At 41.4% G+C, this 16,266-nt stretch overlaps 1 protein-coding gene and 1 pseudogene across 29 annotated transcripts in view; one reads left to right on the top strand and one right to left on the bottom strand.

Annotated features, from left to right (window-relative positions):
* LOC106996647 (spermidine synthase pseudogene) overlaps window positions 1–16,266 on the top strand; it is a 41,741-nt pseudogene that overhangs the window by 1,621 nt on the left and 23,854 nt on the right. For 5 of the 28 annotated variants that reach the window (XR_013414423.1, XR_013414419.1, XR_013414422.1 and 2 more), the window contains exon 3: window positions 10,985–11,084. The product of XR_013414423.1 is annotated as a spermidine synthase pseudogene, transcript variant X5 (transcript). Of the gene's footprint in view, window positions 1–11; window positions 7,654–7,678; window positions 7,845–8,112; window positions 8,300–8,643; window positions 9,185–10,424; window positions 10,496–10,984; window positions 11,095–14,835; window positions 14,901–16,266 lie in introns of those variants that run through there. The other 23 variants (XR_013414427.1, XR_013414433.1, XR_013414429.1 and 20 more) reach the window with 13 other exon arrangements.
* On the bottom strand, window positions 5,993–10,359 carry TRMT10C (tRNA methyltransferase 10C, mitochondrial RNase P subunit). The gene is made up of 2 exons (XM_015129663.3): window positions 10,224–10,359; window positions 5,993–7,537 (listed from the first exon to the last, which is right to left on the bottom strand). The coding sequence occupies exon 2, from the start codon at window positions 7,505–7,507 to the stop codon at window positions 6,251–6,253; it is 1,257 nt and encodes a 418-aa protein (XP_014985149.2). The 5' UTR covers window positions 7,508–7,537; window positions 10,224–10,359; the 3' UTR covers window positions 5,993–6,250.

The raw sequence follows: 16,266 nt of genomic DNA on the forward strand, positions 1-16,266 counted from the left end.
ATCTTTTCAAGGTAATCCTTGAGACTGTCCTCCACCTCCTCAGTGAAAAGAGAGCATTTTAAAAATGGAGGTGTACGCGAAGATTTTTATTTGAGATTATGTATTTATAGATGCTTGTAATTTTTTTTTTGGTGGGGGGATGGAGTCTCTCACTCTGTCACCCAGGCTGGAGTGCAATGGCATGGTCTCGGCTCACTGCAACCTCCGCCTCCTGGGTTCAAGCGATTCTCCTGCCTCAGCCTCCTGAGTAGGTGGGACAACAGGTGCGTGCCGCCACACCCGGCTGTTTGTATTTTTAGTAGAGAAGGGGTTTCACTATGTTGGCCAGGCTGATCTCAATCTCCTGACTTTGTGATCCGCCCACCTCAGCCTCCCTAAGTGCTGGGATTACAGGCATTAGCCACCGCGCCCGGCCGATTCTTGTAATTTTTAAGTGAAGAAGATAAAGCTCAGAGAAGTCACAAACCTGTATAGGAGCGGATCCAGTTCCCATATACCACACTGCAGAAGTTAAGGATGTGCAGGACTACGTATGTAAGGGAAAAAAACAAAACAAAAAAAGGATGAAGATAGTAATCCATTCACCTTTCAGTTCCGTGAGTTTCATGAGGTGTGCCTGTCTTGTTCGCCACTGTTTCCCCAGCACCTGGATTATACTAGTCTGGATAAATATCTATTGAAGAAATTAATGCAAACGTCAGTAGCCTACAAACGGGTTAGGAAATGAAAAGGTAGTGCAGTATGAAGGGGTGGAAAGGGGATGATCACTTTCCTCCCCATCAAAAGTCATGACAACATGCTTATAACAAAAGACAGGTTAACGAGAGAAGCCTAACAAATTAATGTGCATAAGCGTGGGGAACAATACAACAAAATAAGAAAACTCAATAAGGGTCAGATGGTTGAAGCTTAAATACTTTTCACAGGGGAGAGAGAGGTGGGGGGACTACAGGCAATTTTAGAGGAGTAGTAAATGATTTTAGGAGATAGTAATGCAGAAATTCACTTGTAAATTATTCTCTTTGTAAACCAAGTGAAACTAGAGAACCAACAATAATTTGAAGGCCGGGGGTGAGTGACTCACTCCCATGATCCCAGCTACTAGGGAGGCTGAGATGGAAGGATCACTTGAGCCCAGGAGGCAAGATTGCAGTGAGCCAAGATCTCGCCACTGCACTCCATCCGGGGTGATAGGGTGAGACCCTGTCTCAAAAACAAAAAACAGTAGTTTGAGGCAAAGTTTGGGCTCTAAGTGTGGTGGTTAATTTTCAGTCTCTTTCTCTGTGATGTGAGTTGTTTTTTTCATGAGACCAGGTCTCACTGTGTTGCCCAGGCTGGAGTGTGGTGGCTATTCACAGGCATGATGATAGCACACTACAGCCTCAAACTCCTGGCCTCAAGAATCCTCCCAACTGAGACTCACAAGTAGCTGGGACTACATGTGTGCACCACTGTGTCTGGCTTTGTGATATGTTTTAATTTCTTCTGGTTAATGAAATTTCAGGGAGGAAGGAGATAGAAAGCAATTGTGTTCTTTGATGGGTCTGGTTTCTAGGTAGGTAAGAAACTTCAAAGAACAGTCTTATCCTGTGTTTTGGGGGAGGCAGAGGATTGAGAGGCAGGAGGTTGGGTGGGGAGATCAGAGACACCTTGTGGCTGCTTCTCTAGTTCAGCATGTCAAAGCACTGAATTTTGAGGTATTGTTTTCTGACAATGAATAGGCAATGTAGTCCAAGGCAAAGAGCATTAGTTTTGTACCACACAAAAACTGGACTTAAATTCTAACTCTGCCTTTTGCTAATTCTGTGAGTTTGGACTGGATAAAAATGTTATGGAATATGTTATAACTATACAAATGGAATAATTCATATAAGGTTACTGAAGGCATTAAGTGAGATAATAAACGTAAAATCTATAATATGCTGCCTGGCCATGGTGAGAGCTTGCTTAGTAGTAGCTATGGATTATAACCTCTAATGAGCTATTTAAGTGGTTTAAAAAGTTGGACATGGAAGGTAATACGAGCAATTGTTATGTTAATTTAGATGTGTAATTTGTGAGGTGACAACTATAATATCTAACATTTATTCAAGCTTACTATACACCAAGCATTGTTGTAGGTATTCTACATGAAATTAAGTACATTAAATCATTACAACCCTATGACTTAAGTGCTACTATTACTCCCATTTTTATGGAAGAGGGAATTTAGGCACGGAAAAGGGAAGAAGTGGAGCTGAACTTGAAATTCAGGCCAAGAGCTACCAAAAAAAAATTAGAGTGGAGAAGAAAAGTGGCTAATCATGATTTCACTAACCTTAAATAGGTTTTTTTTTTTTTTTCTTTTTTTTTTTGAGACAGGATCTCATTCTGTTGCCCAGGTTAGAGTACAGTGGCTCATAGCTCACTGCAGCCTTGAACTCCTGGGCTCAAGTGATCCTCCTGCCTTAGCCTCCCAAAATTCTGGGATTACAGACGTAAGCCATTAAGTAGGTTCTTAATGTAGCCTTATAATTCTACTACATGTCCTTAGACTATTCTCAATTTCAGTGTACATCAGAGTCACCCGAAGGGCATTTTAAAACATAGATTGCTGGGCCCCACTGCCAGTTTCTGATTCAGTTGACTCAGTGGCTAGGGCCCTAAAATTTATGAAGTGGAGCCTGTCCTTGTTTACACACATCACTATTGTTCCATCCGATTTTTCTTTCTACTATTGAGGCATTCCCAACATCATACATACATACTTTTATGTCTCCCATCTTAATAAAAGACTCTTCTCTTGATCTCATATCTTCCTCTAGCTCCTCATTCCTATTTCCCTTCATATAGAAACTCTTTGAAAAGATTGTTCATACTCCATCTCCTATATCTGTCCATTCTTTATTTTATCTTTTGAGACAGGGTCTTGCTCTGTTACCCAACCTGGAATGCAATGACATGATCATGGCTCACTGCAACCTCCACATCATAGGCTCAAACGATCCTCCTGGCTCAGCCCGCCAAGTAGCTGAGACTAAAGGCACACACCACCATGCTCACTAGCTCAAACTTTTCTCCTTTTTTTTTTTTTTAAATTTTTTTGAGACAGAGTTTCGCTCTTGTTGCCCAGGCTGGAGTGTAATGGCATGATCTCAGCTCACTGCAACTTCTATCTCCCAGGTTCAAGCGATTCTCCTGCCTTAGCCTCCCAAATAGCTGGGATTACAGGCATGCACTGCTATGCCTGGCTTTTTTTTTTTTTTTTTTTTTTTTTTTCGTATTTTTAGTAGAGATGGTGTTTCTCCATGTTCGTCAGGGTGGTCTTGAATTCCCGACCTCAGGTGATCTGCCAGCCTCGGCCTCCCAAAGTGCTGGGATTACAGGCCTGAGCCACTGCACCTGGCTTTGTCCACTCTCTTTTAACGCTACTCCAATTGGCTTTCTTTTCAACCCTCCATTGAAATTGCTGTTGTCAAGATAATCAGCAATGTCCTCATTCCTACATTCAGTGGTCAGTTCTGACTTCATCTTACTTGATCTCAGCATGAAACACTTTTTTTCATTTTGCCTCCAGGACATTTTCTCTCGTTTCTTACTGGTTGCTCTACCTCAGTCTTATTTGCCGGTTCCTTCTCATCTCCCACACCTCTAAATGTTGGAGTACCTCAGGGGTCAGACATCAGATATCTTTATCCACACAGACTCCCCAGATGGCCTCAACTAGTCTGGAGCATTTAACTACATTATTAACATCTCCAGCCAGACCTTGTCCCTGAACTCCAGGCTCATATATCCAACTGACCACTTGACATCTCCACTTGGACATCTAATAGGCAACTGTAAAATGTCCCAAAGTTAATGTTGGATTACCTGCCCCCTCAAAGCTTCTGCATTTCAGTAAATAGTAACAAGTCCTTCCAGTTTCTCTAGTCAACAATCTTGAAGTCGTACCTAAATTTTATCTTTCTCCCATCCAATCTATTACTGCCAGCTTTACCCCTTCAGACTAAACACATTCAGATCTGACTGCGTCTCACTACCTACCTATTATCTCTCACTTTTGTTACTGCAATAGCCTCCTAACTGGTCTCTCTCTTATAATCTATTCTCAACATAGCAGCCAAAGCGATCATTTAAAACTGAATCCAATTTGGGGTGGGGTGGGACAGGTGGGAGGAGATGAAGACAAGATGAAGATCCCTAAATGGGGTGGTGGTAGCAAGTGGGCAAGAAAAGACAAGAATCAGAGAAAGAGGAAGAAATCATCCAAGGAAGGGGAGGAAAAAAATCACCCATTTCAGATTTATATCTGGGCTGGAGGAAAAAGTTTCTGTTAACGTTTTCACGTAGAATATACAAAACCTTGGGGGTGGGTGGTGGAGAATGAGTCACATTCATCTATTCAAATGTTTAAGCACTAGGCTCTAGGGATGTAACAGTGAATAAAAAATAAAAATAAACAATTTCCTGCCTTCACAGAGCTAATATTCAGTTTTCCTATTAAAACATAAGTCAGATGTCACTTTTTAGTTGAAGACCATCTGATCTTCTGGTAAAAACCAAAGTTCTTATGGTGGCTTAAGATGCGTTACTTGACAGATCTAGCCACTCCTCTGACCTGATCAGCTCCTTTTGCTTCAGGCGCACCAACCTCCTTGTTGGACCTTGAACCCTCTCTCAAGGGCTTTTACACTTGTTCCTTTTGCTTGGAATTCCCTTCCCTCATATCTTCATAGCTTACTCTCACTTGAATTCTGTGGAGATGTCACCTTGTCTGTCTTTGGGCAAATTAGGAAAGGAATACCTCCTTAGTGGATGCAATCTTTTAAGCACATGGCCTAAAGACGGACAGTCTTTGTATGAAGAAATGGCGTCTTTTCTAGCAAATGCAACCCTGCAACAGGGCATCATTCAGGGTTCTAAAATTCCAGCTACTTGGGAAACTGAGGCAGGAGGCTCACTTGAGCCCAGGAGATTGTGGCTGCAGCGAGCCATGATCACACCACTGCACTCCAGCCTGGGTTACAAGGTGAGGCTCCATCACAAAAAACAAAAAACAAAAAAAAGAAATGCATTGGACGCTTATGCTAATTTCCAATTCAGAAATTAGGAATAGTTGCCTATATCATTCCTATCTCCCATGTTTTCAAAAATGTTATTTTTAGTTTCTGAGACAGGGTCTCACTGTTGCCCAGGCTATAGCACAGTGGTGCAATGTTGGTTCACTGCAACCTCCACCTCCCGGGCTCAAGAGATCCTCCCACCTCAGCCTCCCAAGTAGCAGGGACTACATGCATACACCACCACACCTGGGTAATTTTTGTATTTTTTTTTAGAGATGGGGTTTCACCATGTTGCCCATGCTGGTATCAAACTCCTGGGCTCAAGTGATCAGCCTGCGATGGCCTCCCAGAGTGCTGGGATTACAGGAGTGAGCCAGTGCACCAAGCATAAATCCCTTTTTCCATAAGAGGACAAGAAATCAGTTTTATCCGTGAACCCGTTTTTCATAGTTGTATGGAAAACCCCCCACAACCTCAAAGTCCTTTTTCCTATTTTCTCCCTCAACAAGCAACACAGACAGAAGACTTCTGTGACCAAATGTGGGGGAATTTCTCATCAACACACAAGCAATCAGTTCTGCACTGGACACCAGCCGCGTGTTCTGTAATTCAATTCAGATACTATCTACCTGGAGATAGCGTCAGAGCCCACAGGTTGAGGGCCCAGTTCCCGAAACTGCTCCCTCCTTCCACCCCAGCACAAGTTGCAAATCTGGGCCTACAGAACTTCTGACTGACGGGCTTCAAGTTGGAGTACCAACTCCTCGATTAATCTGCTTGAGTGGCTCATAGAATTGAAGCAAACACATTTACTAGTTTACTATAAAAGACATTACAAAACATACAGATTAAGAGATGCACAGGGAAAGGTATGGGGGAAGGGGTGCAGAGCTTCCAAGCCCTCCCCAGGGCACCACCCTCTAGGAACCTCCATAAAAAAGTCTACCAATGGTACAACTATTTATTTGGGATAATTTAAAGATGATTCTGTTCAACAATATTGGACAATTCTTTTTACTTATTATCTTTTTACAGTAAACAAAGTATAATCCCAAAGTTCTGCAGATATTTAATTGGGAAAAGACACAACCCTGCAGTCAGTTGGGAAAAACTACCTTTAGAAGAGAAAAATGAATTATTTGGGAAGAAATATATTAACAGAACTGTATTTCCAACCCATTTACTTTTTAGGCCATGAAATGTTCTCATTTGAGCCACTTCTTCTGTGCACACACATTTAGAGAACCTTTTGAAAATGAATTAAAAGTCTTTGCCTTCTTCAATCTGTTGATAAACTCTTGAGAGTGCTGAGAAATCTCCAGAAAACCAGTATGTTTTCTCTGGGGAACAAATTTCAGAGCCTCTTCCCAATTACCAGTGTTTTTCAGACATAACAAAATACGCATCATTTGATCTAAGGTGAGATTTTTGTTACCAGTATCCCATTGTAAATATTTATCTAATGGAAGGCATTCAGTTGCCAGCTTCAGCCGTTTTGCCTTGGCTAGGGATGTGCCTGGCTGCATCATCTTATCAACAAAAGACCCAATTATATAAACTTTGTCATGCCTGAAAGTAGTCATAACATTGGGAGAATCTGCAGTTAAATAGATAATACTGTCCTTTGGAAATAAATCTACATGAGACTTTTCTGTTGCTGTTAAAAGCAGTTTGTCCCATTTTTCTTCATACCGTTTAACCAACTCTCTGTGATAAGCACTATCTGTTTTTAGATTGCAGAAATAAATATGGAAAGGATCAACATTTCTTCTGTTCCATCCTTCACTTTCTAAAAGCTGGGAAATAGTATACTGCAATTCTTTTGGTTTCATATAATTTTCGTAAGCCATGTCAAAAACCAAAGGTTGTCCAAACTGCATGGCCTGGGCACCCTTCCAGCCCATTGCAATGTTTACATTCCTATCCCAAAGTCGTAAGAATAGAAAGTTTCGCTGTTTATCTTCCTCAGTGGTTTCCAGCAGCTTGACTTTTTTTGCTTCTTCCCTTGCTGCTGCTTTCATTTCCTTTTTTATTTGCTTAGCTTTTTTGTGTTTTTCCTTCACATATAAATATTTTAAATATTTTTTTTTTGCTGTTTTAGAAACACATTCCATAATGGTTTTGAGCTCTTCTTCAGTGATGTGTTCTGGTACTTCTTTGCCAAGCAATCTCCACATCTCAATGAACTCTCTGGTGGCAGCTAGAGGATCTTCATCCTTACTGCTTGAGACTGTTGAAACACATTCTTCTTGCACACTAGATTTCATGGTAGTTTTCCACTTATCCAATTCTAGCTCTTCAGAAGGGGGTGTACTCTCATTATTAGGAGAAGTAACAGCTGGTATTTTGGAAGATATGTACCTCGGCAAAATTGTTGAATATAAATTATTTCTCTTCCTATTAAGGGTAAATGGCACCAAAAACCTGGTGAAGGGTCTGAAGAAATTGACACAAACACTCATTTTGAGGAAAGCAGATATGTATGAAAACTCCTGTAAAAGAAGAAAAATGCAACTAAAAATTAAGATTTTTAAAACTTAACAACTAATTGTGCAAGTATAAATCTGAAATACCAAAATAAAATCAATTTTTGAAACACAAAGTCAAATCTTTGTACCAATTTTTTTTCCTAGACTCCTGTGGCCTAGAGCCTGTGATCACTCATTGAGCAAAAAGTTTAAAACTTAGTTGGGTTCTTGGCCGGGTGCAGTGGCTCATGCCTGTAATCCCAGCACTCTGGGAGGCCAACGTCGGTGGATCACCTGACGTCAGGAGTTCAAGCCTAGCCTGGCCAACATGGTGAGAAACCTCATCTCTACCAAAAACACAAAAATTAGCCAGGTATGGTGGCAGACACCTGTAATCCCAGCTTCTTGGGAGGTTGAGGCAGGAGAACTGCTTCAACCCGGGAGGTGGATGTTGCAGTGAGCCAAGGTTGTGCCACTGCACTCCAGCCTGGGTGACAGAGTGAGACTCTGTCTCAAAAAAAAAAAAAAAAAAGTTGGGTTTTTATTTTAGAAATGAATTTCACTATTGCTTTAGCTAAAAGGATAACTTTCCTTTTCAGATTTTTATCTAGGGGCCCAGATAATGTTACTGGGCAACAAATTTGTGTATCACCAAGGCAGCTGACATCATGATGCTACATTCTCCTACATTCTACACTAAGCCCAGATACAGAACCAAACACAAGATCCTTCACAAAAGCAACAAATAAAGACAAAGGACATGAAAGCAACTGAGAATGGCAACAGGTAAAAAGCACTCAGGAACTGCTGTACCAATGCCCTCATTACAGAAATATACTGAGATCTACTGATCAAAAAATAGCAACAAACTCTTCCCCAGTTCAGGCTTTATTTTGCAGCAAATGTTTTTAACAAAGAAAATGTCCAAGATTGGGACAAATGTATAAAAAGCTCCACAATTTTATCCTAAAGGCCTGGATGTCCTTGAGATATTGAAAGTGCTTACAGATGTAAAACTAGTCTCAAATTTGAAGGAAAAGAAATAAAGGGAATTCAAATTTTTACAAAATGCAAATAAAACACTTGAAAAATTCCTTCTTCCCTTGGCTTCATTTAATGACCCTGCACAGGTTTCCTGCTCTCTGACCAGTGCACTGAGGTCCAGATGCCCCTCCTTTAAAGGTGGGTATAACTCTGCATTCTATCCTATTCTTTTTTTCAATCTATATATTTCCCTTGTGCGATGTGACTTACTTCTGTGGCTTCAATGACCATTCATCAGAAAGACACCTCAAATGCAGGCCGGGTTCGGCGGCTTACTCCTGTAATCCCAGCACTTTGGAAGGCCGAGGAGGGAGGATCGCTTGAAGCCAGGAGTTTGAGACCAGCCTGACCAACATGGTGAAACCCCATCTCTACTAAAATTACAAAAATTAGCCAGGTGTGGTGGTGCGCACCTGTAATCCCAGCCACTCGTGAGGCTGAAGTAGAAGAATTGCTTGAAAAGGTGGGGGGGTGGGGGGGGGCGGAAGTTGCAGTGAGCCGAGATTGTACCACTGCACTCCGGTCTGGGCGACAGAGTAAGACTGTCTCAAACAAACAAACAAAAAACACCTCAAATGCAACAAATCGAAATAACCCCTCTACCTTTGCTTCACAATCTGGTCCTCCTTCAGTGTTGTTTCAAGGGATATTGCTATCCATTGGTATTGTTCCCAACATATATTTCTAAGCCTATTGCGGCCAGGTCAGCAGCATCAGCATCTCTAGCTACTCTTCACCTCACACTTTAGTATTCCACCATTAGTTTTCACAGCACTCTTGTCCCTATGACAGTACTTCTAACACTGTACTGTAATTGGCTGGTTATCTATTTGCCTCTCTAGATGGTAAGGACTAACTAGTGTCCATGAGGACAAGGACTTTGTCTATAATGTTAACATTGAATCCAATGCTTGACAATAAATATTGTCAATAAATATTGGCTCACAGTAATCACGCAAATATTTTCCTAATATCCTTGCTCGATGCTTCTTACATTAAAAAAAAGAAAAAAAGTTCAGCCTCCCTTTATTATTTTTTTGAGGGGTATCGGAGTGCAGTGGCGCCATCTTGGGTCACTGCCAGCTCCGCCTCCCGGGCTCACGCCATTCTCCTGCCTCAGCTTCCCGAGTAGCTGGCACTACAGGCGCCCACCACGCCCGGCTAATTCTTTTGTATTTTTAGTAGAGACGGGGTTTCACTGTGTTAGCCAGGATGGTCTCGGATCTCCTGACCTCGTGATCCGCCCGCCTCGGCCTCCCAATGTGCTGGGATTACAGGCGTGAGCCACCGCGCCCTGCTCAGCCTCCCTTTAAAGAGAAAACAATTTACTTTAAAATCCCCGAAATATTTAAGCTGGAGTCCCCAGGCACCAGTCTAATAAACATTGATTTCAGAAAGAGTTTTAAAAGTTTTATTCTTGTAACTGGTAAAGACTTAGAATACCACAGAAATGAAAACCCCACTTGCAAAAAGCAATCAAGGACATCGTTTCAGGAACCACTGATTTTGTTTAAGGTACTGTACTAGTTACAGTTTATTATTCACTGGGCTTCCTCTTACCTCTGGACCTTCCGAGCGCATATGCTCCACTAAGTGCGTCCCGGAACGTCTCCGGCGTCCTCCCACCCCCAACACACACATTAGGAGAAAGAAGAAACTCGCTTACCAGGAGTGCAAAGATAGTGGTTCTAGCTGACGCAAAGTGCAGGGACCCTAGAGGACGAAGGACTCCGCCGTATGGACGCCCAGTGACCCGCGCCGAAGCCAGCACGCAGCTCACCCAACATTCCACACGATAGACCAAAGCGGTTGCTGGGGCTCAGGCGGAAGTTCCGCCCTCTCCCTTCCGGCGCTGCTTTTTTATGTCACAGCACGCAAAGAACGCTTTCCCGGCTGAAAGAAGCGCCGTAGACTAGACAGGTGTCTGTAGGCAGTTGGGTACTTGCAGACTACGCTCTTAGTTGTCATGGATTTGTACCTATGTTGTGTTGTGTTGTGTTTTCCTCCATTTATCCTAAAAACTGTCTCTGGGCCGGCCAGGTGGCTCACGCCTGTAATTCTAGCGGTTTGGGAGGCTGAGGCGGGCGGATCACTTGAGGTCAGGAGTTCGAGACCAGCCTGGCCAACATAGTGAAATCCCGTCTCTACCAAAAACACAAAAATTAGCCAGGTGTAGTGTCGCGCGCCTGTAGTCCCAGCTACTCAGGAGGCTGAGGCAGGAGAATCACTTGAACCCGGGAGGCGGAGGTTGCGGTGAGCCGAGATCACGCCACTGCACTCCAGGCTGGGCAACAGAGTGAGACTCCGTCTCAAAAAGCCAAACAAAAACTGTTCCTAATCCTGTTCTCAACTGACTCTCCTCTTGGGCTCCGTATTTATAAACATTTGCTGACCAAGTACTAAAATAAAGTGTGTTTTTTTCCACAGATCTTCTTACTCAGCTTCAAACTCCCTGACGCTAGGACTTTAAACTCTTAATCTTTTTGACCAGTTTATCACCAGTACCTGTCACTATGCTTGGAACATGGTAAGCCACAGTAAGTTTCTCTCTCCTCCTAGTTCATTTGGAAAATTTAATGTGAAATGAAGTTAAAACACTGTTGTAAATAAATTGGTGGCCTTTGGGTCAAAATCCAGCCTCCACATATTTTGTTTAGCTAGCACAGTGTTTTTATGTTTTCAATTATTTTAGTTTAGCTGTCATCTTAAAAACATATGGTACAAGACCATTTACTGGGGAAAGGTCAATCTTTTCGACAGTTTGTGCTGGGAAAACTGCATATACACATGAGAAGAGTGAAGTTGGACCCTTACCTAACACCATATATAAAAACTAACTCAAAATGAGTCAAATACTTAAATAAAATAGTGTAGTGAAAACTATAAAACAGAATTAAACATAGAGGAAAATCTTCATGACATTGGATTTGGTAGATTTCATAAGTATGACACCAAAATCATAGGCAACATAAGAAAAAATATACAAATTGGGCTTCATAAAATTGAAATACTTTTGGGCCGGGCGCGGTGGCTCATGTCTGTAATCCCAGCACTTTGGGAGGCCGAGACAGGCAGATCACGACGTCAAGAGATTGAGATCATCCCGGCCAACATGGTGAAACGACGTCTCTACTAAAAATGCAAAAATTAGCTGGACATGATGGTGTGTGCCTGTAGTTCCAGCTACTCAGGAGGCTGAGGCAGGAGAATTGCTTGAACCTGGGAGGCAGAGGTTGCAGTGAGCCGAGATTGTGTGACTGCACTCCAGCCTGGCAACAGAGCGAGACTCTGTCTCAAGAGAAAAAAAAAAAAAAAGAAGAAATACTTTTGTACACAGAAGGACACTGTCAACAGAATAAAAAGGCAATCCACAGAATGGGAGAAAATAGTTGCAAATCATGTATCTGTTAAGGGATTAATATCCAGAATATGGCTGTGCATGATGGCTCATGCCTGTAATCCCAGCACTTTGGGAGGCCAAGGTGGGCGGATCACCTGAGGTCAGGAGTTTGAGACCAGACTGTCCAACATGGTAAAACCCCGTCTCTACTAAAAATACAAAAAATTAGCTGGGCATGGTGGCAAGCACCTGTAAACCCAGCTACTTGGGAGGCTGAGGCAGGAGAATCGCTTGAACCCAGGAGGCAGAGGTGGCAGTGAGCCTAGATCACGCCACTGCACGCCAGCCTGGGCACGACAGGGTGAGATTCCATCTCAAAAAACAAAACAATGACAACAAAAAATCCAGAATATGTAAAGAACTAGAACTCGACAACAAAAGAAACCTAAACAACTCAATTGAAAGTGAGCAAAGAACTTGAGTAGACATTTCTCCAATGAAGATATAAAAATGCCCAGTAAGCACATAAAGAGATGTTCAACATTATTATGAAAATGCAAATAAAAACCACAATAAGGCTGGGCATGGTGGCTCATGCCTGTAATCCTAGTGTTTTGAGAGGCTGAGGTGGGAGGATCACTGAGTCCAGGAGTTCAAGATCAACCTGGGCAACATAGCAGGACCCCATCTCTACTAAAAATAAAAAAATAGCCAAGTGTAGTGGTGTGTGCCTGTCGTCCCAGATACTTGGGAGGCTGAGGCAGGAGGACCACTTGAGCCCAGGAGTTTGAGGCTGCAGTGAGCTATGACTGCACCACTGCACTGCATGGGTGACAAAGCAAGTCTGTGTTTTTCCTGTCTCTAAAGAGAAAAAAAGCCAAAAAAGTTAAATGTTGGCAAAGACGTGTAGAAATTGGAACCTTGTATATTGCTGGTAAGAGTGTAAAATGGAGCAGATACGGCTGAGTGTGGTGGCTCACGCCTGTAATCTCAGCACTTTCAGAGGCTGAGGTGGGCGGATCACGAGGTCAGGAGATTGAGACAATCCTGGCCAACACGGCGAAACTCCATCTGTACTAAAAATACAAATATTAACTGAGCATGGTGGTGCGTGCCTATAGTCCCAGCTACTCGGGAGGCTGAGGCAGGAGAATTGCTTGAACCTGGGAGGCAGAGGTTGCAGTGAGCCGAGATCACACCACTGCACTCCAGCCTGGTGACAGAGTGAGACTGTCTCAAACAACAACAACAACAAAATGGAGCAGATGCTATGAAGAACAGTTTAACAGTTCCTCAAGAAACCACAGAATGAACATATTCTGCAGCTACTCCTAGCTATATACCCAAAGGAATTGAAAGCAGAGACACAAACAGACACTTGTACTCTAATGTCATTGCAGCATTATTGATAATAACCAAAAGGTGGAAGCAACCCAAATATCCAGGAACAGATGAATAGATAGAAACATGTTGCATGTACATATAATGGAATATTATTCAGTCATAAAAAGGAATGAAGTTCTGATACATGGTACAACATGGATAAACTTTGGAGGCATTATACACTAAGTGAAATAAGCCAGGCACTAAAGGACAAATATTGTATAAATCCACCTATATGAAGTACCTATAATAGTCAAATCATAAAGACAGAAAGTAGAATAGTGTTTACCAGGGGCTGGGGAAAGGGAAGAATGGGCAGTTACTGTTTAATAGGTATGGGTTTTCAGTATGGGATGATGAAAAAGTTCTGGAGATGGATAGTAGTGATGGTTGTACAAGAACGTGAATGTATTTAATGCCATTGAACTGTACACTTGAAAATGACTAAAATGGAAATGTTTATATTATATACTTTACCAAAATAAAAGAAGGTAGGCATAGTCTTTTCCAAATGATTTTAAAAGACGAGATCTTTTGTAAGAGACTGATTACCATCATGTTAGAAAGGTGAGGTAGGGCTAGCAAAATAATCATGAGTTTACACCCAAACATGGAAAAAAATCAAGAATAAATATCCTCTAGTGGTTATAACAAATAGCAGTGGTAGGAGTTATCTTTTTCTTGTTCCTGTTCTTTAAAGAGATACATCTGAAGTTTTTCCATTAGTATTTTATGAAGATTTTTGCTATATGATCTTTGTCAAGTAAAGGAAATTTCATTCTGTTAAATTTACTAAGTTTCTTTATGTGAAAAATCTTTGGATGTGTTTCTAAAAATATAGCAGAACATAATTTATTCAGTATGTCTGGGATCTGACCTGTTCTAGATTAAGAATATTTCCAGGGTTCAGACATCTTACCTCTAAAAAAAAGCTCAGTGATTTTCAAAATATATGTTTTGGCATAGAAAAATGGCTTGTAATATGGGATGTAAGGTACACAAAAAATAAATTTTAGGCCGTGAGCAGTGGCTCATGCCTATAATCAGCATTTTCGGAGGCCAAGGCAGGCAGATTGCTTCGGCTCAGGAGTTCCAGACCAGCCTGGCCAATGTGGTGAAACCCTGTCTCTACAAAAAATACATAAAAAAAGAAAAGAAAAAGGACTAATTTTTAAAAGCAAGGAAATACATAAAAACCCATAAGGCAATGTCACATAAACACTAGAATTGAAAAAGTAGAAGGTCTGAATGCTCTCTCTTAGCTCATATTTCTTCTTGGAAACAATGGTTACACCTAAGTAAAGGCTGTTTTGTAGTCAAGGCACCCACTCTCCAGTTCCCCAGAGCTTATTCCACCACATGTTATCGTTTCTACACTGGTACAAATGTAATTTGCCATGTATTTTGCCTGCACTGTTTATTATATAATAGAGAACGATTTCTCTATACCAACGTCTCTTTCAAGAGTTGGAAGACAAAGCATGGATTCAAAGATTTAGGTGTTACTTACTAAGTAGGAAACTCTGATTCTCTGCTTTACCTTCAATGTCTACAGCAGTGCTTGGCAAGTATCGGAAACTCAATAATTATTTGCTGATGAATGAATGCTAAATAGATCAGGTAAGTGATGTTAGTGGCTTGGACAAGAGTGGTGGCAGTAGAGGCAAAGAAAAGGGGGAAGATTTGAAATACATTTAAGAGGTGGACATGACAGAATTTGGTGATCAATTTGGGAGAGAAAGAGAGGAACAAGTCAATAGTTTGGTTTGAGTACTTGGGCAGACAGTGAAAAGGAGTATATGGGGTAAGGGCAGACATCGTAAGTATAGTGTTAGATATGTGGCTTTTGAGCTGTCTTCAAGACAGCCAAATGATGTCTCCTTTAGGATATTTGGCAGTTGGCTGTGTGGGTCTGGAGTTTAGGAGAAAGAAGAATGCACCAAAGATAGAGATTTGAGAGTTACTAACAGAGTCTGTGAAACCATATGGGAGGAAGAGATTACCTAGGGCTTGGGTAGAGAACAGGAATGGACAAAGGAAACTGAAAATAAGCAGCTAAAGAGATGGGAGGTAAAAAACCAGAATATGACATAGAAATCAAGGAAAGGGTGTTTTCAAAGACAAGTGGATGGGTAACAGGGTCAAATATTGCCTAGAGATCATGCAATGCAGACTGAAAAGTGTCTACTAGATTTAGCAATACAAGGGCCACTGGGACCTTAATTGTGAGGCTTTAGCCAGATGAATGTGAATAAGGAATGAGGAGATTATGAGAAAATAGAATCAGCAAGTTTAAACATTTCTATGAAATTTGTCTGAAGAAAAGACAGCATGCTTAGTCCCTGGGTGTGGAGTTCAGGAAAATTTTCTTCATTATTATTACTGTTATGTTAGGAGAGGCCTGACATTTTAAATGCTGAGAGAATCATCAGCAAAGGGATAAGAGAAAGAAAGGATAATAGGATGGGTAGACTTCCTGAGAAGATTAACAGAGATGGTATTTAGAGGAGAGATGGAGAGATTGGTTTCGTATAAGAGGAAGAAATACCACTTCCATTGTAACAAGAAGAAAGGAAGAAAGTTAGGTAGGTATGGAGGACAATTTATAGACATGATGGCTATAATTTGATATAGTTTGCATTCTCTGTGAAAGAAGTAGACAGACTACCTCTGAGGAGACTAAAGATGGGGTGAAGGTTTATTATTATAAAGAATAATATATAACAAATATATAGAAACAGAAAGTAGAGTGGTTGTTACTGTGGAGTCCTAATTAGGGAAAAGGAGTCAGGCTGGCGGGACCAGGGGAAAGCAAAGAGATAAAACAAATAAGCTATAAATATGCCTTTCTTCATGGTTCAGGACATATAAACAAAAAAGGAAGCAGTTTTTCTTTATGGGTCTGTTTTTCTTTATGCCCAAGGATATATTGTCCAAGACATATGGCCCTCCTACTCAGATAATGTACGTAACTCACAAACTTACT

The sequence above is a fragment of the Macaca mulatta genome, chromosome 2 (assembly GCF_049350105.2).
Source record: "Macaca mulatta isolate MMU2019108-1 chromosome 2, T2T-MMU8v2.0, whole genome shotgun sequence".
In the NCBI taxonomy this organism is placed as follows: domain Eukaryota; kingdom Metazoa; phylum Chordata; class Mammalia; order Primates; family Cercopithecidae; genus Macaca; species Macaca mulatta.

Bases quoted from the DNA above. Each gene is read 5' to 3' on its own strand.
- TRMT10C (XM_015129663.3), bottom strand. From the start codon at position 7,507: ATGAGTGTTTGTGTCAATTTCTTCAGACCCTTCACCAGGTTTTTGGTG.